Source organism: Trachinotus anak, unplaced genomic scaffold, assembly GCF_046630095.1.
Source record: "Trachinotus anak isolate AG129_WGS33_773 ecotype Australia unplaced genomic scaffold, CSIRO_AGI_Tana_v1 ptg000008l, whole genome shotgun sequence".
Lineage (NCBI taxonomy): Eukaryota > Metazoa > Chordata > Actinopteri > Carangiformes > Carangidae > Trachinotus > Trachinotus anak.
The window spans coordinates 25,651,726-25,678,900 of record NW_027273859.1 but is presented as its reverse complement, the minus strand read 5'-3'; the positions used below and the strand labels follow the sequence as shown (position 1 = coordinate 25,678,900).

The 27,175-nt window shown below is 40.9% G+C and overlaps 1 protein-coding gene across 4 annotated transcripts in view; it reads left to right on the top strand.

The window, feature by feature from the left end:
• The first annotated feature begins 302 nt into the window (after nt 1-302).
• The window catches only part of rusc2 (RUN and SH3 domain containing 2), a 38,014-nt gene continuing 11,141 nt past the window's right edge, over nt 303-27,175 (top strand). Inside the window, exons 1-3 of one of the 4 annotated variants that reach the window (XM_071483802.1) lie at nt 303-463; nt 19,426-21,175; nt 22,123-22,735. In XM_071483802.1, the coding sequence (XP_071339903.1) occupies nt 19,613-21,175; nt 22,123-22,735 (2,176 nt within the window). In that variant the 5' untranslated portion in view covers nt 303-463; nt 19,426-19,612. Of the gene's footprint in view, nt 464-506; nt 630-11,495; nt 12,349-19,425; nt 21,176-22,122; nt 22,736-27,175 lie in introns of those variants that run through there. The other 3 variants (XM_071483806.1, XM_071483803.1, XM_071483805.1) reach the window with 3 other exon arrangements.

Genomic DNA, 27,175 nt, shown 5'->3' with positions numbered 1-27,175 from the left:
CTGTGGGTCAATTTCAATTGTGTTGTATGTCCTGTATGTGTAGCATAATTGACAATAAAGCTGACTTTGACTTTGATGATGATTATTTTTATTATTATTATTATTGTTGTTGTTATTGTTATTATTATTGTTAATATTGTTATTATTATTATTATTATTATTGTTGTTGTTGCTGTTGTTGTTAAATCAGTGAAGCCAAGTTGGATCCCTGCTGAGGCTATAGCCCTAACTCCCGTCCCACCCAGGGTTAGATAACCCAGTGGACCGAGCTGTGACCTCAGGCTGACGTACGGCTCCGGCCCAGCCCATCCTGCGATGCACCGCCGCCGCCTGCCCCGCAGTGTCTCTCACGGAGCCGACGGTACTCCCGCACGTCCAGGACTAGCGGCTCACCGGCTCTGCCATCCAGTGCTTCACATGATTTTGATCGAAAACAGGCGCGGTGCCGACCACCTGCGACAAGGTGAGTGCGTCCCGGGTTTGTTTTGGCGGGGTTATCCGGTCCGAGGCGGGTGGGAGCGGGCCGGGGGAGGAGGAGGAGAGCCGCCGTTCAGAGGCAGGCGAGTCGGAGGCTGAGCAAACGATGCCTCGGTCATGACGGGAGGAACCGCAGCCTCGGATTTTAACCGGTATTTTCCACCTTTAACAGACATTTTTTAAAATTTGACGTTTAATTCAGAGGCGATAGTTAGCGGGTATGATGCTAGCTTAGCTGGTGGCGTGATGTGTTTTAACGCAGAGGCACAAAGGCGGAGGAGCGGAGGTAACGGTCCGACATCACCCGCGTTTCACCGCCTCTCTGCGGGCTCTGGGTCAATTTACATAACTGGACGGTAATAAACACACTTTTCGTTCATGACATGGCCGAAAACAGCGGCCTGCACCTCTGTAATCATCATATCGATCCCATATTAAGGGACACAACACGGTATCAGGTTCGTGGAAATAAAGAAATGCGACTTCCGCTTAAATTATACAAAATAAAAGCCTGGCCACTGATTACAACCCAATAATCAATACCCAGTTTTTATTTTGAAGATATTAGGAAGAGAAACAAATAAAAAAAATAAAGAAACAGAAGAATGAACAGCTTAAATAAAACATAATGAAGTGTAACAGGAAATATTCAAAACCAGAAAAAAGTCTAGAGAATGTATTTAAAACAACAATAATCCTCTTAACCAGTTCACTCTCAACAGTTAAGATGGGGTAAAATGTGAATAACATAAAGTAATCAGGCGCAATTAAAACCAAGAACTAGTCTATAAGGAGGAGGGGGGGGGGGGGGGGGGGGTCATAAAGGTGTGGCAAGTAAATATTTTTTATTGCATTACAACTTCTTGACTGTTTTAATAATTATTATTTCTCATCATCAAGATTTTCAGAAAATATAAGCCAATATAGTCCATATTATCTTTACAAATCTAATGTGTTATTTTGGATACAATGTAATGATCTGATTTCGTTTGATCAATTGCTCTGATCTTTGCCTTAGTGCACACTCCCAGGCTTTTATTTTGAAGGCTGCCTGGCTGTACTTCCTAATGTATACCTGCTGTTATGTGCTTGTTGGTGTCTTAAGGTCCATAACAATATGGTGGGGATGCAGTGTAGTCCGCAGATAACCTTATGCCAAGTCTACAAAATTATCCTGTAAGTTTTGCCTTTTAAAATTTCGTTAATGTTAAATGCATTCTTGGTGTAAATCATCAATATGATCGTGTAATGTTGCTGTAGGGACTTACTGTGTGATCTCTCAGAGACATATTCTAATTAAGGGTGTTTTTATAGGGACTTGGTTATTTTCTTTGATTTTTCATTGTGTCTTTCACATAATTTTTATCTGGCCCTTTTGAATTGTATTTGACATAAGATATAAAGAATTGACACAAATGTAGGTGGTCTTCTTACCTAAGTGACCCTGTGCTGTTAGAGTGAGATTATGGATCATCTCAGGAGGAAAGCAGAGGGGAGAGGTCAATGCATTGTCTTTCTATTATGTAAAATATTTGTGTGCCTTGTTGAGTCTAAATCTGACAAATATACTAATAGGATTCCACTGGAAGACATCAGTGCTGAAAAATGATGTACAAAAATTACAATGCCTGTTGCTGCGTTATGTTGTCAAGGGCCTTTTCTCAAATCCAGCCCTCCATTCTGCCGCAATCCAGCACAAATTAATTCAACTGACCAATTTAAAGACAGAAAGAGATCAAGAGATTTGCGGGAGAGATTTGAAGATCAGCAGGCTTAGAGCAGTGTTTAAGGTCACAATATTACCTCTCATCAACACTCGGGTCCAAACTAGAGTGCACTATCATGAGCGTGACCAACAATTATTTAATCTCTTGATGATTATCTTAAATTATCAGATTATTTAGTCTGATAGTGAAAAAGCATCATAGCAAAGCATCTTCACATTGCTTGCTTCGTCCAACCGTCCAAAACCCAAAGCAGCAGAACTTTGCAACCAAGAATTTGAAGCTAGTGAATGTTTGCGTATTTGCTTGACAAATTAATTAAACACTAATAATTATTGTTGATTAATTTGATTTAATTTAATTAATAACAGCAGCAGTGTCTTAGCACAGTTTGAAGCACACTCTTGTTTTCACTTCGATATGTTCTCTAGTGTTGAATCTGCCTGCGTCACCGGTTGGTGTGTGGAGCTGTGTGACAACAAAGCTAATCATGATGGCATTACAAGTTTAAAGCCTCAGCATTGTGGTCATACACTATTTAAAAAAAAATCACAACTGATTCAGTGTGTCAGGCGACGTGTCTGCTCTCAGTGTTCAGCTGCTCCTCCCGGTCTTGGAATGTGTCTCTCTGTGTTATGTAATTGAGGCCCTGCGGAGGCCGGATGTGCATAGTTTGTCTGTGTGTGCATGTGTGTTAATGTGTGTTGTGATTTAATCTGTCGTGTGAGTGTCTCAGATTTGTAAAAGCACTATATGCAGATATCATGCAGGTCCCATTGTGTGTTATCTAGTTTCCCTGAATAGAGTATTTCAACGTTGTTATCTGCAGCTGCACTGTGTAAAAACAAGTGTCACCTAAATGCTTTAGTTGGCTCGTTTTGAAGGTTGTCCAGTGTGCACAGATTACATTTAAACAACAGTTATTTTGAGAACTTTAAGACTTGCCAACTTCCTGAAATCCTTTTTTTATCCAATCTCTCTATTACAGATAAACTTCAAACTGGAAAAAAAATCATATTCCCACTTATACCATAAATTCCATAAATATTTGCAACCATGACATTTACTTACTAAATTGTGTCCATCAAATTGCATTATTTACTGGTTAAAGTATTTATGTAGGGGGGTATAAACAGCAAAGGCACCTATATCTTAGGTTTATGATAACTGCTATCATGATTACTTGAAATCAGTTGTGTTTCAAAGTCTTTCAAAGTGTTTCAAACTCTTTTATAGCATTTAGTTGCCAATAGGCAAAGAATTTAATTGTGTTTAAACTGACACATCTCTTTGTTGAAGTGCTGTGAAAAGAGCACACATCCATGCAAATATTCTCTGTTGCTAATGCCTCTCTACAGAAAGTCATGTGCAAAAGAATAATCCCACTGTTAATCACAAACAGACTTTTATATGAAATTGGCTTTTATTTGAAACTGCGGGGGATTCACAGGAGTTGTTTTAAATCTGAAAGCCACATAGTGTTGAAAATCACTTGAACCTCGTGTAAACTCACCCAGTCAAAGAAACCATTGAAATTAGTCATACGACAGTGTGTCTTCACAGGCAGCTGAGTCCACGTGTAGCCTCTGCTGGCCTCCACTTGAACTATCTTGTGATGCTGATGCAACATTTCTGTAAGGGATTTATTAGAGTATTGTCAAGGAGTCTCTCAGGGAACCTCGGGATCCCTTTGTCTTCCCAGTGAGAGATGGATTATCTGAAGCCCTTTTGTTTTCTGGGGTGCTGGCAGTTGGGCAAAAGTAGTTTGTCATGTACTGTATGTTTACTCAGGTACTGTGCATAAGTAAAATTTGAGGTAGCTCAGTTGAGTATTTATGTTTATTTTACTCCATAATTTTACTTAGCTTCATTTAAGGTTGACATTTATAGGGCTGCAACTAATGATTATTTTCATTATTGTTTAATCTGTTGATTATTTTCTAGATGAATCGATTAGTTCTTTTGTCTATAATATATTTAATGCAAAATTTTTTTTTTGTCTATAACACATCCAAAAATAATGAAAATACCTATCATAGTTTTCCAGAGCCCTAGAGGTCGTCTTCAAATGTTGTGTTTTATCTCACCAGCAGTCCAGAACCCATAGATATTTGGTTTGCAAAACGACAAGAAAAGCATTAGATCTGCACATTCCAGAAGCTTGAACCAGTAAATATTGGCAAACAATTATTGGAATAATCATTTCAGCTCTAGAAAGATAGTGCTTTTATCCTGTGACATTTATTTAACAGCTGTAGTTAGTAGCGGCTTTGCAGATTAAGATTTTACAGAGTAAATAGTTATTTTGTTAAATATGATTGCATATAAATGAATCAGCAATAATAATGATGAATAATAATCCAATGATGTACATAAAATGCAACCCTTTCATTATACTATGTACATTTAATACATTTTGCTGAGGTGTTTGCACATTTACTTGATGTAAGAAAATCATCTTTTCCCACCACTGCCTGCAGGATTCTGAGTGAAAGGGAAAAGGATATAATTGGTCCGAAAACATTCAACCTGATGCTGAAGATTGCCACTGTACTCATACCTATGCACTTTTACTTCAGGAAAACGTTTTATGTAAAAGGTCTGAATGTTTATTCCACTGTTGGCTGTGTGATTCTTAGTCAGAGTGCGAGGATGTGGCCATCATTTTGTGTCTCTGAAAGAAAAGTAAGATGTGAATGGTGGATCTGCCCCTCTTTAGACATTTGAGTCTCACACATCAACATGCCGCACACACAGGTTTTACCCTCTAGCTTGTTGTGGCAGTTCTGTTCCTTTCATTGCTCTCGGCTTGCACCGCTTGACTGATTTTAAAGGCACCCAGACGACTGTTTGGGAGAGCTGTGAGTGTGTGTGCGCGTGTGTGTATTTCTGAAACAGATGAATGTTGCATGCTCTATAATTTGTGCTCATTTGTCTGCTTGGGAAAGATCACAGAGAGCTGCCGGGACTCTATCAATGTACCGTGGTCATTTTCTCTGGGCTCTCTGGTAATTACATCATGACTGGTAGCTCAGCCGCTGAATCAGGGTACAAATGTGGAGGAGGAGAGAGAGGTAATGACTTTCTGCAGCAAATACAACAAATGCACTAAAATTTCAGTTCAAAAAGTTAGATTTTTTTTTTTTTTTTTTTTATGTATTTTGTTTAGATTACACTTCACCATCATAAAAATATAAATCCTTCAAGGCTCCAGTTGAACTCCATGCATCACTGGTTCCTCATTATTTGGCTCTGCAGACTGTGATTCTCTGCAGCCTTTCCAGTTCCAGAGTTACTGGCAGAAACATTTTGCTTGATTAAGACATTATTACTCCGCCTTTAGGCAGGACTCACCCACAAACAGACCTTTCCTCCGACAGACAGTCTGATCGTGACTTGACTAATCAGTTAGTCGATTTAATTATTTAAGTCCTTTATTGAGGAAAAATACCAAACATTCTCTGATTTCAGTTTCTCAAATGTGAGAATTTGCTTCATGTTTTAGATTTTGGACTCTTAATTTGACACATTGTCGAGATATCTTGAGTGCTGGTTATGTTTTGACTCTTTCTGACATTTAGTAGATAAACTTGGAATTGGATTGATAAAAAGTCAACTGATTATTTAGTAATGAAAATCACCCTTTGTTGTAGACCTATTATCAGTCCATTTAGGCATGCCTGCCAAATAACATGGTTTAGTTTTACACTTGCAGTATGGATAGTTTCTGGCTCATGTAATATGTAGCAATGAAGTACAGTTTATTTCTCTGAACATCATAGTTATGTTACATGTGATATATGTTTTGTATATATTAGCCAATTTTGTTTTCAACCTTTTTGCCCAGCCCGATTATTTCCTGTTCTTGAAAATACCCGCCACTCATTAACAGCAGTTCATTAAACGGTTACAATTAAGAGCAAATGAGGCCTTATGGTCAACATGCAACGGTTAAACATAACTGATAAATAAAACATTTAACAACATTAAATGGCTTATTTCTTTGCAAGAACAACTATAATATTATTTTGTAATTTAGTCATTGTTTTACTTTAAATTCCTGATAACTACATCCGCAATCTTTCTGAAATCATTTCCAGGTCAAACCAAGCCTGTGACCAGAAGCTAGGCTGGCTTAAAATTCTCCTCTGCATCTTGTGTAAATAGCATAGTTGCCCTTGAGCAAAGGATTTAACCTCTGATTGCTTTTGTGATGTACATGGATTGCTGTCTTTTCTCTATTACAACTGTGTCTCTTGCAAATTTGAAAGAGACACAGAGATGAGGTGGAGGAATTACAGCAGCAGAATTACAAACGTCCTCTTCCAAACACACTGACTGGGTTGTTGATTCTACTGTGGCCACCTCCACTGAAAGCTCTGTGGGATTGTGAGGAAATCTGGCTGAAACATCTGCAGTTCATGTTGGTTGGATATTTGTGGGTGTAGTTGGGCTGAGCAATTAATCAAAATATTATCGAAACTACAATATGGCCAAGTACAATATCCAAATCTCAGGAGCCCACTCCAGATGTAAAGGAAAATGCTTGTTTGGTTCAAATTCAGAAAATAAATAATAGCAGCATGAATTATGTTTTTTGGATGTTATTCAGCTCTGGTGTGCAGCAGTGGAGGTGAGGAGAGAGGGAGGGAGTTGATTAGAGAGGCAGAAGTCGGTAAAGGAAAGACGTATTACACTGCAGTGCTCACAGTGGATGGAAGAGAAGCAGTGAGAGCAGGGATTTAGAGAAGCTGAGGGGGGGATGGGAGAAAAGAGGGGAGTGATGATGCATCGAAAGAAGGCAGCAAAGAGAGTGAGAAGTGCTTGGATCTGGACCAGAGGAAGAGGAGAACGGTGAGAAGGACTGAGTCAGCACAGTATGAGAAGGAAAGAGGTGGGGGGGGGGGGTCTGAAGGAAGAGAAGTGCAGTATCAGAGATGAGACATTAGTCTCATAATGTTCTGTATTCGTGTCTTAACGTAGCTTGTGTATTTATGTTAAAGTGAGCCCTGAGACACAGCAGTGTTAGGTCAAACCTAATGAATCCCTCTGAGGAAATGCATTTGACCCATCCTCACAGTTTATTTAGGTTACGATAAAACCAAAAACCAGCTCGATTTGAGGGCTGAAGCGGGGGGGGTGCAGCACATGCACATCTTTAGTTTATCTGTGATAATATTCACACAGGCAGTACATCATACATTATCCCATTGAATTAAAGATATGATTCAGTTTAGATAAATACCAATGTTGCACAATTTTCAGAATTTATCCTGGGAACTGAAATTTATTCTACATTCAGCAAGTGAGCAACACTGTTGTTTCCTCGACTATAAGATCACTAATGCATCTGCGCCGTTTATGTTGATATCAGCAGACAGCTGCTAGCTAGACTTAGCTCCCTGGTAGAGACAGACTGAATAAAGCACAAGCCCAAACACTGTTCACTTGACTTCCACGGTTTCATATCTTGCAGCCAGAGATAACATCTCTTCAGCAAACACAAACTGAGCTCAGATTAATGTGCAGTTTCCTTTTTACAGTCTCTCCCTCTAATAGATGTGATCTCTTTTATAAATCAACATTGGATCATCCAAATAAATCAGAAAATCAAGATAAATAGTTTTTATCCAGACATGGGTGTAAATATTAGAATTAATGATGGATGAATTCCATTTAGCTTCCTTGGTTTCAGGGTCCTTCTACTGTGCATGCTGGCTCAATGTCACATGGTCATGATTAACTGGGACACTTGAATAGAACAGAGCTGTTGTTAATGTTGTTAGTAACAGCTGTGCATTTCCTACTCTTTCCTACTATGAAGTTAAAAAGCTCAAATGATCAAAAAAGTTGTATTTCTTGACACATTTTGGCAACAAATTTCAACAAGAAGTTTATTCCTGAATCCCAAATATATAATTTGTAATTTTCTGCCATAGACTTTTTTTGTCATGTTTTTTTCATGTGGGAGGATTACATGGTGCTCTACAGACTGAGAAATTTCATTCCTGTCCAAATTGTACTGAATAATGTCAAAATTCATCATAAATAATCTTACAACAGGACTGCTTTTCCTAGCTCCTGAATATTTACATTTTCTTTTTTTTCTCTCTTAACACTGGCAATTCTAAATATTTAAGTTGGTGTTATCAACTTTTGCAGTTAATTTGGGGAAAGAAAATGATGTGACTTAAAAAAGGTACCGTTTTAAAATAAAAATTCACAAATTTCTGGTCCCTGAAATTCAGTTTGATTTGCAGCTGGCTACAGAAGAAGCACACTGAAATCATATCTAAAGCCTGGAGACTGTTATCAACAATTGTTGGCTGTTACTGCAGAATCATGAGTGTGCCTTGTGAAAATTAAGCTGCTGATAAATTCCCTAATTTGCCTTTTGAACAATCAGCTGCCAGACACACTCGTCCTGCTGTGGTGGGATGTCAGGTAACATTAATACCTGTCGGCGGTGGCAAACACACCGGTCAGCTGTTACGCAAGAGTCTGTAAGCTCTTCAGGTTCAAGCAAGGAAGCAGGCGAGAAGGGACACCGTCACTAAGCCTTCAGGGAAGCTGGGATCAAGGTCCTGTGTTCATCTTTAGCTCCTTGAGAGAGCACAGGTAGTTGAAGGGATTGACTTGTGTGTCGATACGGTTTGTGCCTGACTCAGAGGTGAAACTAACCTCAGCTGGCAACATGCCGTAGGTGAAATCCAGATCCAGTTCATTTGTTACTCTCAAAACAAAAACCTGCGTGCTATGTGGGATTTGTTGTGGGATTTCGAAAGTTGAACTCTTTCTGAGATCGAACTTCTCTTCCACTCGTTTAACTCTGGAGGAAAATGTCCTTCCTGTTGTTCTGTGTCATAAAGAAATCCGAACACTTCCCTCCAAGGAAAACCTGGTGTCGTACCATGTGAAATACAGCATAGAGGCTGGAAGTCAACAGTGTAATTTCACTAATGACTCAACATCATTGTGGTAATTTATTGATGTTTAAATGGTTGATATAGGCTGTTTAAAGAAACTGTGAAGAGCTTCAGGGATGATGTAGTGTTGGCCTGTGCCCTTTGATCTGCGGAGGAGGCAAAGGGAATAGAGCATTTCCCTGCAAGGATCAATAACGCTTCACATTTCACTGTATCAACGAGTATGTGGACTTCAGTTCCCCCCAGTATATTCAGTGCCATCACTGTTGTTCTTCAGCCTCGAGCCTTCCATTGTCACAAAAGAAAATACCATAGATACACCCTACCCTCTTTTTGCAGATCCAGAAGATGCATATGAACCGTGTAAAATGGAAAATGACTTCTTTTCCAATAAACACAATAAAATGGGATCAAGACTAATAGTGTAATAAAGTGACGGTACATGTAATTCATTAACTCTAATAGTGTATTTGGCCACAGGGGAAGGAGCAGTAGATGAGATTGCTGGTGACTTTTTCAATGACGATGGTGATTTTCATTGTTTTTTAACTATTAGAAAAAGAAGGTGGAAGCCTTTAAACATCACAGGCTGAAAGACTTTTGTTATGAATACTTCCATGAGCCAGGCTGTACACGGTCTAACTTCAGATTTATGGCTTCCATGTCAATCCATGTGGACTGAATTGCTACAGCAAACACACGTTGGATGCTAATAATCTCCTTTTAGCCATAATAGCAGCACAGCTTTACATATGGAAACATCTGTCTCTCTCTAGTTTGGCCCAGTGAATGAAATATTGGATGGGTTGGGTGAGTGAAATTTGCTAAAGACATTCACGATTTATCCTTTTGACTTTTCATCTGGTGCCACCAACAGGTCAGAAGTTCTTGTCGAACACTCAGGATACCTGAGAAACTCATGACCAAACACCTGTTAGCCTCAGCTGGACTTTGAGAAAAATACAACGTTTTATGCTGACATGCATGTTAACACTGGTTTAGTAGCAGGCTGGTCTGGTGGTGCTGAAAGATAAACCAAGTTTGATAACGTAGAGCTGAGTCTGACGAGCTGCATCTGAGATGTCCTCAGTCGGCCTCAGTGCAAAGGGTGAATTCTTTGACTTTACTCAACAAATGACATTTTCTCCCTGTGCAATCCTCAGGCAAAACGTAGCAAACATCTGTCTTCCTTTTTCATCCACTCATCAGTATTGCTTTCTGGTTTGTATTGAACATCACTGCCTCACAGTATAGTAGTTCTGCTAGTTTTTAGTTGACGTAGTAAATACGAATGTTCAGAATAGGTTGAGTTTTTCAGTTGAGCGAAACCTTTACAAGACTTAATGTCTTTTCTGGCAGATGATCCAGTAACTTGGCTGGTGTTGGTGGGAAATTTCCACCCTGAATGCAGGGCTCGGTGGACCATGACATGGGTCCTTTCCTGGTTGTTTCCTTTGTTTGTCCCTCACTTATCTGTCTGGATTTTTCACATATTGTATCTTTCTGGTTAGACAAAGAATAACTGCTTATTAAGTTGTGATTTACTGAGCTGTAGGCAGAGACGTGAGACAACTCTAACATCTAAAGATACATCAGGGTGGTTCACTTTCAATGTTCCTTCTTTTTAGCTCCTTTGGTCTTTTTGGAAGAGCCTCTGTTGGGTGATGGTGAATGTGTGCAACAAACAAAAGGTCTTTCATTCAGTTAGCCACACACACACACACACACACACACACACGGCATTGAGCTTGTAACTCAACAATCAGACAGCTCTGCCTTTCGTGCAGGAGATGAGTGAGAAACAGAGACAGAGCGGAACAGAGGACAGATGAAAAAAATGAGTTTGCAATGACTGTGCTGTTTGTTTTCAGTAGCTGATGTTGTCATCATCATTATCATCATCGATTTTTGTTAGATTCGTATAGGATTATGGTACCTAGATGGGTTTCTATTGTGGTTTTGTGCAAAATAGAAGCTTTTTTTTCCAGAAAATTCGACAAAGCCCAATTGCAAATGGTCTGTGTTTCCACTGAGTTGTGTTATGCGAACAAAGTTGGGCTTTTTCTTGTGCAATATTATTCCAATTTAACATGACGGCAGATTTCCAGCAGTCTGCCTCTTAGATGGACCTGGCTCTCTGGAGCATGATACATGATGCATGTAAAAAAAGCTTTTCCATTTCATATTTGTGACACATTGAAATATTGAAATAATATATGTTAACATGAATAAAATATGTTTGCAGAGTTAATCTGGTGGAGTACATTAGGTAATTTATGAGCTGTTGCCTCACCCCTCCCATTTCCCTAAGTTACAGTGACACAAACAGTTAAGGCACATTTAACAATTAGAATCAGTGGGAAATGGAAACTATATCTAATAGACATCTCAAATAGAGGGGTAATATTACATCATTGGGTAAAATATTGTATATTAAAACATTTGCTCTGATTATTGGAGACCATTGGGAACTTTTCTCACTCTTGAAGAGAAAATGATTTGGGATTTGAGTTATGGTGGTAGAAATCCCAGCTCCTGGACAAACATTTGTTTATTCTACAACTTTATCAACCATCTACAAATAAGTCATGGTCATTTTCTGCCATGAGGGAATGCAAATTTCATTTACTGCCCCTTTTGTATTTTGGAATTTATTTAATCTATCTTGGCTTCTACATAATAAAAAGTTGTCCTCTCCCCTTGCTGTATGAATGATCACCAGACTACATTCAATAAACATGAGTCTCACTGGGAACGGGGACTACATCCATCATCATAATTGCTGTCTCCTCTGGCTGTGTCGTCTGTCTTTGCCTGGTGAGGGTGTGCCTTCACTCGGATGCCCCCCTCCCAGGCTCAGACTTATTCCTGGAAGTACAGCCCTGATGATAGAGGAGTGAGGACATCCTTTGTTACCGCTTTTCTTTCCTTTTCCTTTTCCTTTTCCGTAGTATTTCATAAATAGGTCAGTTTCCCACCCCAGTCTCTGCGATGCAGTAACCGGGGTTTTCCACGGAACACATTAAGGACATGTTTGAGGAGAACAGTCACAGCTAATTGGCTCTTGAAGAACCTTTAATGAATGAATTGCTACAGTACTGGCATGGATTCTGTCTCCCTCTGCGACTCTGTTGAGTGTAAATGGAGAGCACCAGACAAGCCCAACCTGAAGCGGAACAACACCATGGAGGGCAGTAGGCTTAAGATAAGTTGTCTTTTCAGTAAGTGCTTCTGTTTGTACCTGAATTTCTCTTTTACACATTTTACATTTGTAAACCTCAAATGATTCACCAGCACTCTGGACCAACATGTTACGAGTCTGATTTACTCTTGTTATTTTCAGCTGAGAAACAGGCTCATGCTGCTTTGTGTCACAAGCGGAGATGGAAATGTTATTCCATACTGTTAGATCGTCCCATCTTTATTATTGCAACTCCCTTTTCACCTGCCACAGCAAAACACCCCTTGATCGTTTGCAAGTTGTCCAAAGCGCTGCTGCTAAAGTCTTGACCAGGTCCTCCAAATCGTCCCATGACCGTCACTGACTCCCCATCAAATTTAGAATTCAATTCAAAATCCTTATGATCACCTATAGAGCTCAACATTAGAGATCTACTGCAGGCCCATGTTATCAGCTGGTCTCTACAGTCCTCTGATCAGTTTGCTGGTTGTTAATACTAATACAAACTGCGCTTTTGAGGTTGTGGCTGTGGAAGTCTCTCCCATGAGACTTAGGATCTGCAGACACCTTTAAAAAGCAGCCTGAGATCTACTTGTTGTGTGTAATTTCTCTATTTTCCTATTTATTATGCAAATGCCTGTATATCTTTGTTTAATCTCCTCTGTGAATGACTCTGTGATGTCTCTGCCTTAAAAGGTGATGTATAAATAAAGGGCTTCTTTACTTGCCAAAGAACGTAACAAACATTTAAAGGGGAATCACATCCAGAAATAGTATTAAAAGCTCATGTGTATGAGAAGCTGGCAAGTGTCAGAGCGAGGGAGGGTATTTGTGGTCCTGATCCAGTAATTGGTTTAATTAGTTTAATAAAGGTTTATAATAGAATACACAGATTCAGTGTTCAGGCTCGCATATAGACAGGTGTTGTGTTAATAGGTAAATAACACTGTCTGTAGCCATTCCTATGGTCCTCTTCTTTCCTCTTACTGTTGTCAGCACACTGGTTGCCACGGTTACCTCACTTTGTTTTTGATGCATTCCTCAGTTTTCCTCTGTGGATTATTTTTGTGCTTGTGCTCTCTGTCTTGCACAGGATGGCTCCTCCTGATTGGCCGGCTCTGTAGCTAGGGTTTCTGAGGCTGGGTGGGAAATGAGATCTGATTGGCCGGGTTCGGCCTCTTTGTTCTCGTCAACCCGTTATCTGAGCTGATCATCTGTAATCTGGTAATAACGCAGAACTCAGTGGTGTGTTGTTGTTGGCTTAAAGGGACCAGAGGGGCGTGTTTTCATAAAAAACTATTTCAGTGTGTTAGCAGCTCGACCTACATTGTGTTCTGTTGACTGGTGTGCTGTAGCATTTTCTAACTGAGCACAATAATTAGATTTTGAAAGGTGCAGTTAATGTAGAGGAATTTGCTGTAGATGTTGTTGATTTAAGAAAATATATAGAATGCAAACTGTGTTTTTGTCTTGTGTTTTGTTCAGATTTATATAATTTTTTTGATAAGTCAGTGTATGTGCGTGTTTTGTATAAAAGCTTCATTATTGAGCTGTGTCCTGGTTAAAGCAGGGAGCATAATGGGGCGTCTGTTCAATGGTCCCATTCACAAGTTCCTCTGTTTCTGTGTGTGTGTGTGTGCTTGAATACTTGAATAGTCTGGCAGCCTGTAGACATTTGTCCAGTCGTAAGGGACGGCACTGAGTCCAGCAGTTCACACAGGGCTACACAGCAGCTGTGATGGATAGATCATAAATATCACGCAGAAAACTTTGCATCATGTAACTCTGAAACTGTTTCCTGTGCAGTGACACATTTCTGAGGTCACCCCCTCCTCAGATCTGCCTTACTGTTAGAAATGCCTTTTAATATTTAATACAATTTAATATAGCATCAGTAGCCTGTATAAAAATAGTATGAGAGTGAATTAAGCTGTTATGGAAATATATCATTAAAACTATGAAATATGATGATTTTTGCCAGTGGTTCATTACCTACTAGGACAGCAACTAACCATTATTTTCATTATTGATTAATCCGGCAAAAGTTTGATAAATTGATTAATAATTTGGTCTATTAAATTACTGAAATAGTGGCTTAAATTATGTATTTTCTTCCACCTAACATTTTATTACTCCCAAGATATTCAGTTGAGAATCTGAAACCAAGAGATATTTTGTCTCTTTACTATAAAAAAAAATTACTTAAACAATTTCCACCAAATTGACTAATTGATTATCTAATTAGTTACTTCAGCTACATTACCTTCATCAATACAGTGATCTGTCAGAAGTTTCAATGACTATGTGAGAAGGATTTTTTTTTTTAACTGGCTCCTTGTGCTGAGCTGAAATTCGAAAACAAACCTCTAAGATCAACTAAGGTTCGAAGACATTTGCAGCCTTACTTTAATGAGGACACTGACATTCACAGATTTTGGAGCAGTCGTAGTAAGACGTTTTTCTCACAATCATAGATCGCAGCATTTTACTGAGAAAGGCCAAAGTGTCTTTTGCATTTCATTGCACTGAGTTTGGATAAAGTCTGTAACTTCCTACTTATGTCAGTGTGAAGTGAACGTTTAATGGGCAGGTAGAGCCTTTGTACAAGTCACAGTTGGTACTGAGTAAACTAAACTTTAGCTTCAACCCCTGGAGGAACTTCAGAACAAATTGTTATGTTTCCAGCCAGTTGAAGGACACAGCACTAATTTGTTTATTCTCCCTAACATTCAAGAGGATTTGACAGGTTTATTCATACTCTCTCAGAACTGGTACTTTTAGGTACTGTACTACATCAGGCTTAAAGTGATGGTCCTGTTTTACAGTCGTGTGTTATAGGTGAAATTTCTATGTGGAAGTAGTTGCTGGTGTGTGCTGCTGATCTGAGTCTTGACAGGGTGAGACTGTCTTCACAACACTATGGAAGATTATGACCTTGTGTGTTTTTCCCCTCATGGCTATTTAGTCTGCAGGAGCCATGTTTACAAAGCTCTCTACCAGAGAGCAAACAGGTTCATCCTCTGTGGAAAACACACACATGCATTGACCTCAAATTCCTTTTGATTAAAACCAGTTGCCACAACTTTTCATGCAGCCATTTCCCATAAAGTTGTGTCAAAAGCCACATTGTCTCTACAAGAATGTCCACACGAACAATAAAAAAAGACATAAAGTCAAAGGAGGTGAGACAAAAAGAAACATAAGATCAGAGTTGTTGCTAGTCTGTGTTGATGTCCTGTGTGAACTCACAGCACACAATCCAACCAGCCTGACCCCACAGCTAATCTCTTAAACCCTTTTAGTGTCCCTTGTCTGGTGTTAACGTTGCCTGCACTCTTCATCAGAACCACTCAGCTAATCTCATTAATGTCACTTTCCACCGACAAGAACCATTAGACTTCAAATACACCCCGAGTTTTTATCTTGGTGGTATTTTTCAGACTGGATTTAAAAGATAAACATGTCTGAAAATGTTACAGCTACTGACTTTGGCTGTTAATTGCAGTTGGCTGTCTTCTTCTTCTGTGCCCTCTCTGGTGTTATGTAACGAGGATCTCTGACCTCCTCATGACGTCAGGATGCTAAGGCAGTAGAAGTGGAACGTCAGGCTTTTTGTGGCCATTAGCACATATTCAATGCATGATAAACTCATATAATTCTATATAATGATATAATATGTAATAACTTGACCTTGAGTTAAGATATTTTCTTGTGAAATTACTGTTTCTAACGTAAAAAAAACAACTGTTATTCTCAACAATGAATAAATAAAGTTACAAGCTGCTTTTCATGAGCAAAGCTTTTAAAACTTTATTGATTGTAGCTCAACTGTCTAATACTTTAGAATAAGATAAATATAAAATAAGACTGGATAAAGTGTTGTGTTAATTCACTTAAAGGTTAAATGTAGGGTTGCAACTAATGATTGGGTTCATTATTGATTGGTTTGTTGTTATATTTGTAATGGTTTAGTTGGTGACTTGTGTGTTTTCCCCTCACAAATTTCCATTGCAATTTCTCACAATCCAAAACCCAGTTATATATTAATTTCTGATGCTATACAACAGATAAAAGGTCACATTTGTGAAACTGGAACCAACTTTTTTTTAATGTAAAATTACTTAAACAATTAATTTAATTGCTTAATTGTTTCAGTTGAGTTAGTGAGGTTGTCTGTGTCAGAGCTGTGATTTGTGACTGAGATTGTGATTCTCAAAATGTTGTCATTCCCCAGGACAAGTCACTCTAGACTTATTCACAGTTTCTCTGCTGTCATTTCCATGCACAGTCTAGTTATAATACTGTATTTAAGCAGCAGTAGGACAGAGCCTGGTTGTGTAATGTCTCGAGAGGTTAGACAGGAGGGTGGATGGTGATGGAGTAATAAAGCCTTCAGCAGCCATCACTAGATGAGCTGAATGAAGGCAGGTGACTCTCAGCTGCAGCAGTGAAGCACATCTATTTATTATGACGCTTTTAATGTTGTGACAAATTATGATTCCAGTGATTGAAGCGCTTCCTTTTGAAAATGTATTGAGTCAATCCCAGATGTAAACGTCAATAAGTGTCCAAGCTGATAATTATCTTCCTTTACTCTACCCATGATGCACTGCTGTAAGCATCACTGTTCGCTGTTGAGCTCCACTTCAGTGGAGGTGAAGCTGAAGCCTCCCTGACAGCAAATACCATTCCAGTCCCCGTTTAAAAAGGTCATTTGTCAAGAGTGGCATCTCAGTTATTACCCTGCTGCTGAGTAAACCTCTCTCACCATGCTAACATTTAGCTTCAGAGCTGCAGTCTGCAGCCTCAGATGGCCTCTCGCTCGTCTTTGTTTGGCAGTAAAAATTATGAAGCAGTGCCTACCATGACCTCAATTAATTAATTGTGCTCATAACGGTCTCATCTGCATTTGTATTTGCATATTACTATCACTGAATCCCTACTTGGGTCAAATACAGTGGACTAAATCAGATTCTGTTCTTTCTTTCATTGATTTATGAATCTTCCACCACCGTTCCCTCTCTCTACACTTGTCATTTGAGATTTAAGCATCAAAATTTCATTTCATCATAATTTGCTCTTAATCAACCCACTTTATCTGGGATTATGATTTGCTAAGCAGGTATAATAAAGGGATTGCTCCAAGTCTTAGTTAGCATTTATCTAGTCCAGGTCATGAGCCGGTGAACTGATGATTTAAACCTGTCTTTGCAAATCCTGTTCATATTGTGAAACTTAAGGACTTAAGGATGGGTCAACTTAAACAAGACAAATTTGATTAACCTGGGTCTGGCAGCGAAGCCATAGACACTGAAGCTGCCCAGTAACCGTGGCATTAGAAATACCTATCCATCTAAAAACAGTTGCACCGACAAAGGATATAAAGGTGGTTCATACTGTATATGAATAAATCATTTCCACACTAACTTGAGATAACAGTAAAATCACCATAAGCAAACAGTGAAGAAGATTGTCAACATCTTTCAGCTGTTAAACTGCATTTAAAATTGTGTGTAAGATTGTGTGACAGCTAATATTGTACGACTGCAAAACAAAGCTGAATAGTTCCATTTAATTTTAGATGGAAGGAAGAGAGTGATGAGGTTAAAATGACTCCCAACATGTTTATCTTCTTCAGTTGGCCAGAGACAAAAAAGTCAAATTTGTTCCCTGTAAGTACACCAAGGTGCTACAGTGATACTGAGAGTGAATATTCACACCTACAAACAACACCTCTAACTTGGCTTGAGTTTAATGCCTAACGATGTTATTGCCCTGTAAAGGAAAGATGGCAAACTCCATGCATCAACAGCCACTGTATGATTATCTGATCATATCTGATCTGTCAGATTGTCAATGAATCAGGTGACAGGTGCGAAAACTGTTTCCAAATTTAAACTCAGCCATTAAAAGTAAGCTAAATGCTTCATTATGCCAACACAGTGGATGTTACAGGAGAGGGATGTGGGAGAGGGATTTTACATGTGATAGATGATGGTGAAGGGAAACGGTTGCTGTACCCTGTGTGTTTTGGTGTGTGTGTGTGTGTCACTTAGGGTGTAATATGCGGATGGGAATGAGATCATAGCCCTGTTTAAGAGTCAGCTGCTTGGTGTGTGTGTGTATGTGTGTGTGTGTGTGTGTGTGTGTGTGTGTGTGTGTGTGTGTGTGTGTGTGTGTGTGTGTGTGGATCTCACTGTTTCCACTTCACATGGAGCTGAGTCATCCTGCTCAGTGTAGAGAGGAGACCTGGTGGTTATAGTTGTGCTTTTACTGTCACTGTTTTAGCTTATTTCACTGTGGTTGTAGTTCAGAAAGAAGACTGATTCCAGAGAGGAAAGAAAAATATATAAAACCACACAACTTTATAATGAGCACTGGACATAGTCAAAAGTCTATCATTAAAGGGACACTTGTGAAAAGGTTTCATCGTCATGGGTGGATACTACTGTGTGGAAACAATGCTCGAGTGTCTTTTGTGTCTCTAGAGGAGCTTTCTAAAGTCTGAGAAAATAACCCCTGGTGATGTCATCAGGATGATCTCAGCTTCTACCAGAAAGTTTGGGTCAAAACATCACAAGTGCAGCAATATACACAACACAATAAAACACTGTAAAGCACTGTACAGACGACTTTAAAAAGAAAATTCACGTGTGCAAATTCAGCAGAGTTGTTGCACACGGGTTTTTAGTCCTCTTGCACGTGAACCGGGGAACTCTGCAACTGAGGGAAGGGCTTCAAACTCAAAATGAAGGGGGTGATTTGTGCAGTCCAGCAGAACCTGCTGATTAGAGATGGCTGTCGGGGGTCAGTGGGACACCTGTAACCTTAGCAGCCACCTTTACAGTCGGACTCAGGTGTTTTGAGTTGGTTTTCACTCATGTTGCACTTTTTCAACTCATATTTTGGGCTGTGTCAGGATCTGCTGCTTTTGTGCACAAACAAGCAAACTCCCTAAGACTTTGTATGACTCAACCTGAAAATATTACATAATTATTGAACAAAATGAATGAGTTGAGAAGGAGGCACATTTATCATGAGTAAACATTGTAGCCTCGAGCCTGCAGGTGGAATGTGTCTGTAATGTACCTCCTCTGTGTGTCTTTGTGTTTTCCAGATGTACCACTCTGACCACGGTGTCGACTTCCCCGACCTCTCCTTCCACATCCCAGGCAGCCGTGCAGAACTGGGCCCAGCAACCAGTGTGTGAACCCAACCATCAGCACATCACACTTCTTCCTTCCCCTTAAGCCACACCAGACCTCCCTCAGCTACTGTAGCTCCTCCCTCCCTCCTCTTGAGCGATGGACAGCCCTCCTAAACTGTCTGGTGAGACCCTGATCGTGCATCACATTCCCCTGGTGCACTGTCAGGTGTCTGGGGGGCGGCAGGGTGGCTGCGGGGGCTTGCTGAAGAGGAGCAACCCGTTCAGCCCACCAGAGAACCTGGGCTTGAGTCGCACCACTTCCCTTCCCGAGAGAGACGTCCTCCAGAGAGAGGCCCTGCTCTACAGCAGCCTGATCCAGACCTCCAGTGGCTCCTGGTCCTCTCACAACAGAGGAAATGGTGGCGGGAAAGGAGGCAGCACAGCGAGCGATGATTCATCCTTTACTTCAAGCAATTCGGAGGACCAGCTGATGACAGCTCACACATTACCCAGAGCTAAACCGAGGAGCAGGAATCCGTTGCGTCATAATCCGTTCCTGCTGAATACTGAAGATGACGAAGATGAAGAGGAGGAGGAGGATGACGGTGATAACCTCAGCGGTTACCTTGAGGACTCCTCCTTTCACCTCCACAGTGACACTAACTCTGCCCTGGATGATGGGATGGCTCCTTTCCGCCTACATGACCTCGGCTTTGCTTCGGAGCCCTTTCTTTTGCACAGCTCAGTGGGAAGAAGCAGCCGGGACGCCCTGAGGGGCGTCGCTTCGGATCTCTCCACCCACCTGGAAGACCTGGAAATCTTAGGTCTGGACAGCCAACGCCGCCATGGAAGCAGTGGCTCCAACATGTCCATGGATTGTGGAGAGCAAGACTGGGGCGATGATGAAGAAGATGAAGATCATCCTATGCGGTGTGGGCGAAGCAGTAAGACGGGCTCCTACTCGTCAAGCTCCTCGACCCAGCACTGCTCCTGCTGCGTGCTATCCCAGAACTACCCTCAGCACTTCCCTGAAGCCTTCTCTGAGCCTTTTTCCGAGTGCCAGCAAGGTTACGGTAGCGACTCCTCTTGCAACAGCTCGGATGGCGTGCTTGTCAACTTCAGCGCCATTTACAACAAGATGAACAACGGTGTCCCGGAGAAGCCGCCGGTCTCTGGGCACACCAACCTCAACAGCTCCACCGACCACTCCTGCACCTCGTCCGTTTCTGATCCACCAGGACACCAGCGAGACTCAACTGGAGGGGCTTTCTATTTAGACCTTCACACCTCGCCAACTGAACCTCCCCTGTCGCAGCAACAACCCTCTTGCCTTGGCAACACCTTCCCTCTCATCCGTGAACCACACCTGTCCACCTCCTCCACCTGCTCTTGCTCTGTGGAGCACCATGGGGCTCTTGACCTTGACGCCAACTGCAACTCTTACCACCCTCCGCACTCTGGGTCATCCGGGGACCTTGCGTCCTGTCTGCAGAGCCAGGCCCGCCTCGTTGTCGCCACGCAGAACTACTACAAGCTGGTCACCTGTGACCTTTCGTCCCAGTCGTCCCCGAGTCCCGCAGGCTCCTCGGTTAACAGCTGCTCCGACGAGCACAGCAAAGGCAGCCCCACCCCAACTCAGCCCAGCGAGTACTTCCTGTTCAGACAGCGGGCTGATGAGGAGGGCGTGGAGGAAGAGGACGAAGATGTACAGTCATCCAGGGTGAGTGGAGAAATCTACCTCACTAGTTTGTATCCATATAACAAAACATTTAATGGGTTCCACATTGAAATAAGTGTATACACAGGCCTGCACTTAATTTACCAGACATATTAGAAACAAACAAGTTAGTTATTCATCAGATATTTACTGATTTGAATTGAAATAATATGTTTTTTGCATTATTTTTCATACATTCAAGGACTTTTTCTTACCTTACCTTTAAATAAAAATAACGGTTTATAGAAAAACATGTTTATGCTTCTCACAGTCAGGTGCCATATTGGCATTAGTAACAATAACAAGCCCTTAGTTGGTCATTATTATATGTTTTCAAGATTACACAAAAAATACTCAAATTAATAATTGCAATGAAAAAGCAATCTACAAACAAGTCCTCTCAGGCTTTGATTTGTTCTCCAGTTCTTCTGTATCTTGAAACACAGCTTGCTGCAGGTGATATGCTTAATTGATCAAGTTTAGGCAGTGCGTTTACTCTCAGTAGATATGGCAAGGAAAATGCATGTTACAGATGATTTGGTCAAATTATATCAGACTCAACAAAGAAGGGACAAATGCAAAAACAACATGAGGCATAAAAAGTAACTAACTGGTGTGGAATTAATTAAAATGACCCTATGACAGTGACAATAACCCTGAACTTAAAATAGCCGTGACACTGGCATTAGTCTGGCTCTGGCTCATTTTAGATCACAGCTGTCTGGGTTATCTGATATCATCATGTCTGAGGATTATTTTAGCAGATATGTAGCACTGAAAAGAATTAACATCAGGCTGTAACAGTGCCACTGTGTCAAAGGAAATCTGACACGAAGCCAGTTTAGACCTTTGTTTTGCTCTGTATTTGTCATGTTTAACATTTTTCAAGAAGCCTTTTTTGATCTCTTTTGGTCTTCCTTGTCTCTCGTCCCTTGTTTCTCTTAATTCAGGGAGATGATAATGATAACAATAATGATGATGATGATAATGATGATGATGATGATGATAATGATGGAGAGGATGAGGAGGAAAAGAAGAAGGAGAATCAGCAGGCAGCTAGTGGGGCTGAAGCTGCTCCTGTGATTGAGGGCCAGGTGTATGTCAACATCTCCCCTCCTGTGGTTGGCCGGGGTGTCATCGGAGGCGGAGCCGCATCAGGAAGTCGCCCCCGCTCTCGCAGCTACGACCGCAACCTGGACAAGTCTCCGTCTCCTCGTCTCGGATCCCTGGAGCGCATGTTGAGCTGCCCTGTCCGTCTCAGTGAGGGTGCCGCCCCAGCCCCTCCTCCCCCTCCGCGGGTCACCTCCTTCGCAGAGATCGCCAGAAGTAAAAGAAGAAATGGCGGTACGGGAGGGTCGCCATCGCTGAAAGCAGCTGCAGACCCTTTCTCCTCCACTTACTCCACCCACTCCCACTCCTCGGTGGATTTCTCTCCAATCCTGGAGCAGCGTGTGGAGATTGACAGCCAAAGCCTGTCACCTGTGCCCTTTACCAGATGTTACAGCCAAGGCAGCATTGAGCGACACCTGGATGGGGCGAGGGAAACCCGGGCCAAGGCAGAAGGTATGTCACCCACTACGACACAACTGTTGATAAACATCCATTTGTCATTTTTTGGCCACAAGTGGAAACATCCAGCAGACGTGCAGCACGATTAGCATTTATCTGAAGTTTCCTGACATCCAATGAATTTAAGTCTAAGTCTCTGTCAAGATGCTAAAAGATGCTAAAAAGCTCCATAGACCTGCTCAGTTGGGTGGTAACTCCCCATGAGTTCTTTACTGTCTCTTTTCAGACTACTCATAGTCATTTGAATCTTTTTTTAATATCATAATTACTGATTCATCATCATTCACATCAGTGTTTGGCACTTTTTTCTGCTTCATCTTTTTCTGCTTCGATCATTAATCAGTTATACTGATTCTGAGGAACTGACATTTTAATTCTAATATGATTAAAGAGTATGATACAGAAAATCCACATTGAATTAAATTCTTCATTGCATTATTCAGACATGGATGTTTTATGGGGGATCAACAGTGTTTGTTCATTGTGTGAGTGCGGTTTTGCCTGTTGAAGTCTATGATGTGTGTTTGGTTTTGTTTGCTTCTATTTACAGGGTTAGGGTTTAGCTTTAGATGAGATGAAGGGTTGAAGTGGGGCGAACGTGTTCAGAGTAACAATCAGGTGAGAGAGGAGAGATAAAAGTGCAGATAAACCCCCCCTGCTGAGCTCTACATCAGCACACTGAGCTGTGTGTGTGTGTGTGTGTGTGTGTGTGTCCTGATCACAAGAGCCTGTAGGCACTGACTCGCCCCAAAAACAAGGGAAGGTCAGAGGAAGTTACAGAGGCTTCTTCATGCTGACAGAACAAACAATGTCACCTCTCATCATCCACACAACAGTTATTTGCTGTAGTGTCATTGAAAGATTCTGAGTTTTTTAATGTTTATGGTTTATTCATATGGTGATGAGAAGTGATGAACTTCTACAGACTCTTTGTGTTTGCTTGACAAACCAGTGAGTCACTGAAATTGTTTAATTATAAGCATCTATCTGAAGCATTTTACTGTTTCTCAAAATTAGGAAATCTGCAGTCCAGGTAAAATGCAGCTGCCAGTGCCACGGATTCATTTCATGTATTAATCCACATTTATTAAGGACATCATTAATTTATATAAAAATACTTCACATGGCGCTTTTAAAATATCCAGTGGAGTTACTTTGTATTCCTGCTGCATCCTGTTGTACTGTTCTGTAGCTCAGTGTGCAATGTTATAAAAAATATAGCAGATTTCAGGTAAACACTCCTGCAATGCTGGATAGTGGGTGTGGGTGGGCGGGGCTTGGGACGTGGCTGAGGGCAGTGACTGGTTGGTTGTGACATCACAAAGTTACAGAAGTCCTTATGGCTCGTTTTAAGGTTCAGTTTCTGAATACAGGCTGTGAGCATTTCTCTGTGGACTCTGGGCACTTTGATACTTTCACAATATTTATAAAGCACCTAGCAGAAGTGAGCAGTGGTCTTGGTGATTTAGACAGTGTAATTCCAGTAGATGGCAGAAAGTTTTCAGCCACTGAATCTTGCTCTGACAGTTCATTAAAGTTCCAGACACTGATGTAGACTGGAGGACCAGGGAGGTCTCTGACTGTCTGCATATAATCTGATTAATCTGATAAAAGAATGAAATAGTTTTTCTCTGTTGAAAATACTTTCTGCATGAAGATCAGTTTATATAAGCTGAGAACAGGCACCACCACCTCCACCTTTTAAAGCTTGGTCTCAGCTGTCTGCTGTGTGTCTGGTTAGATAAATATACACACACCAGACACACACACACACACATAGGGAATGCTTGGAATTCCTCTGGAATAAGACCAGGGACAGTTACGGGTAAGCGCAGCAGGAAAGGAATGTCCCAGGAAGTCCCAGCTGTCCTTTTTCATGGCTTTATACAAACTGTATAAAGCCAAAATTATTTCATGAAGATTTATTCAAGAAAAGAAAAATCTCCTTTAAACTAATGAATCATGATGTTATTATAATAGTGCAGTTTAATTAACAGATTATTTCCCTCAGGGTTTTTCAACTAATTATTTAGACAAAACAGCATTCAAATGGAAATCAGTTTCACCACTGTGGTGGGACCTGTAGAAGGGAGCAGGTGTTGGTTGCTGCTTTGTTAGTGTCTGGTCATATCCAGACCCCAGAGAGAGGTCACAAAGAGAACCTCTTCATGTGGTGGTACACTTTTATTTTAAGTGAATGTCAGTGGAATTTATAAAAGATTTCTGCTTTAAAATGCATCACAGCAGCCATCCTGCCCCCAGGTCACTGTTATCTGCCTCCACAAGTGTAAACAAACAGTTTTCTGCTTCATTTACACTGGGTTTGTCGGGATGGATGTTTTTCTCTAAGTCTCCTTAGTTTATGTTATGTCTGTTTTGTAACTCAAGCATTAAATGAGCATCGTATAAACAGCATGGACCCTATATAGGTCAGTATGCATTCTGAGGTTGTCTCCACTCAGTATTTTGAAAAAAGGTCTCTGTAAATACCCACCAAATCTTTTCATACTCCTGCGAAATAACTGACTTCTCCAACGTCCATTTCCAAAAGACAAATCAGAGATTTAAGTTCATTAGTCAGTACATAGGGTTGGAATCAGTTTAACTTATCAAAACATGCCATTTGTTTAGTATAGAATCAGCTATGAGTCTGTAATATTAACAAGAGTATTAACTAAATTTAGGGGAAAAAATTTCAATATTTATTTACACAGGTCTTTTGCCAACAATTATTTTCGTTATCAGTTAATCTGCTGATTATTTTCTCACATAATCAGTTAAATGTTTTGTCAGTTATATTTGACAAATGCGCATCATAATGTGTGAGAACACAGTGGTAGGTTTATCCAGGCACTAGCCCAAAACCAAAAGATTCACATTGATAAAGAAAAGCAGCAAATCCTCAAGTGATTAATTGATCATCAGAATTGTGGAGTTCAGTGGATCAACAATGGGTTAATTATTTCATAATCTCATCTTATTTATTAATTAAATTTTGCCATTTTGTTTGAAAATACAAGTTTGAAGTCATTCACACTCATTACGAACACTCTATGATCAAAGAAGTACATCAGGAAAAACCTCTGTCTTAGATATCACAGATAATGGTATAGAAATCAAAAACTAAAATTGCCACAAGTTATCAAAAGTAATATGAACCTGATGTCAATACCCACCTACCCCACATGGTCTCTGCAGCGACTATGACGTACGTGGCCACAAAAAAATTGAGACAAACAGGATATATACAACTATTGATGTGATTGCAGAGTAATACATCAGTCTATTGACAGGAAATTAATTTCATAATCACATTTTTACAGCTTTTCAAAAGTGTAGATCTCACACAGTTGCTGAATGTGCAGCTTTTTCCTTCCACAGCTGCACAGTTCAGGTGGTAGAAGAAGAGAGCACTTCCACACCTTATACACTGAAGAAAGATGAAAGTAGTAATTTGAGCAGCAGCGCTCAGAGGAATAGATTCTCTTGTTTTGTGGCTTAAAGCCCGTCAGTTGTGGCTTGTCAGCTGACTGAGACAATGAGACCAAGGACATAATGATAATAAGGAAGTGAGGGGGAAGAGTGATAAAGAGATTTGAGGATGCTGGGCCATCCATAAGAACGAGCCGTGTCTCAAATATATCCTCCTCAGTTTCTAACACTGTATCCACAAAGACTGTGATGATTTAAGATTATAATGAGTCTGTGCAGCATCTCAGAGCATATATTATTCATCAGACTTCACTTCAGTCAGCTGCGTCGTTTCACCGCAGCACACAGGCCTCTTTAAAAGCCTTTGGGAAGCAGCAGCAGCTCACTCGCTAATAATGCTAACGTGATGTGCTGCAAAGGAAAAGCTTGAGCTGTCTAATGGATTCATCTCCGAAAGAGGAGAGGAGCAGGAGAGAAGGAGGAAGCAGGGAAGAAGGAGATGGAAAAGGGAGAGGGGAGAGGTGGGTGAGGGGAGAAAAAGAGAGACGGGGAGGAAGATAAAAGGGGAAAATGGCAATTAGAGGCATGACGGAGCATATGGAGGAGAGACAGAGAGGGAGTGTTTCTATCCTCCATCCCCAGTGGGAGCTCAGGCATGCTGGGTGTTCAGTCTTCCCCCCCTCCCTCATCGTGCGTCTGCAGCAGCTCGATGTCGCCCCCCTGTGGCCAAGAACGCAACACTGCACCCAGCTCAGGTGACATCGGTGGGCCGGCTTTAGGGCGACAAACAGCTTGCGCAACACTGCTGACGTCACACGTGCTCCTGTCTGTCACACACTGCACTGGATTTAGGAAGACACACACCTAACACACACAGACACACTCGCAGAAAAACACGCACAGATACTGACTCAGTGGTAGAAAACAAGTGCAGAAAAAGGGCTTCTCCTTGCTGATGTGTCTCTGGACGCAGCGCCTCCAGGTCTAGTCTGTGTGTGTGTG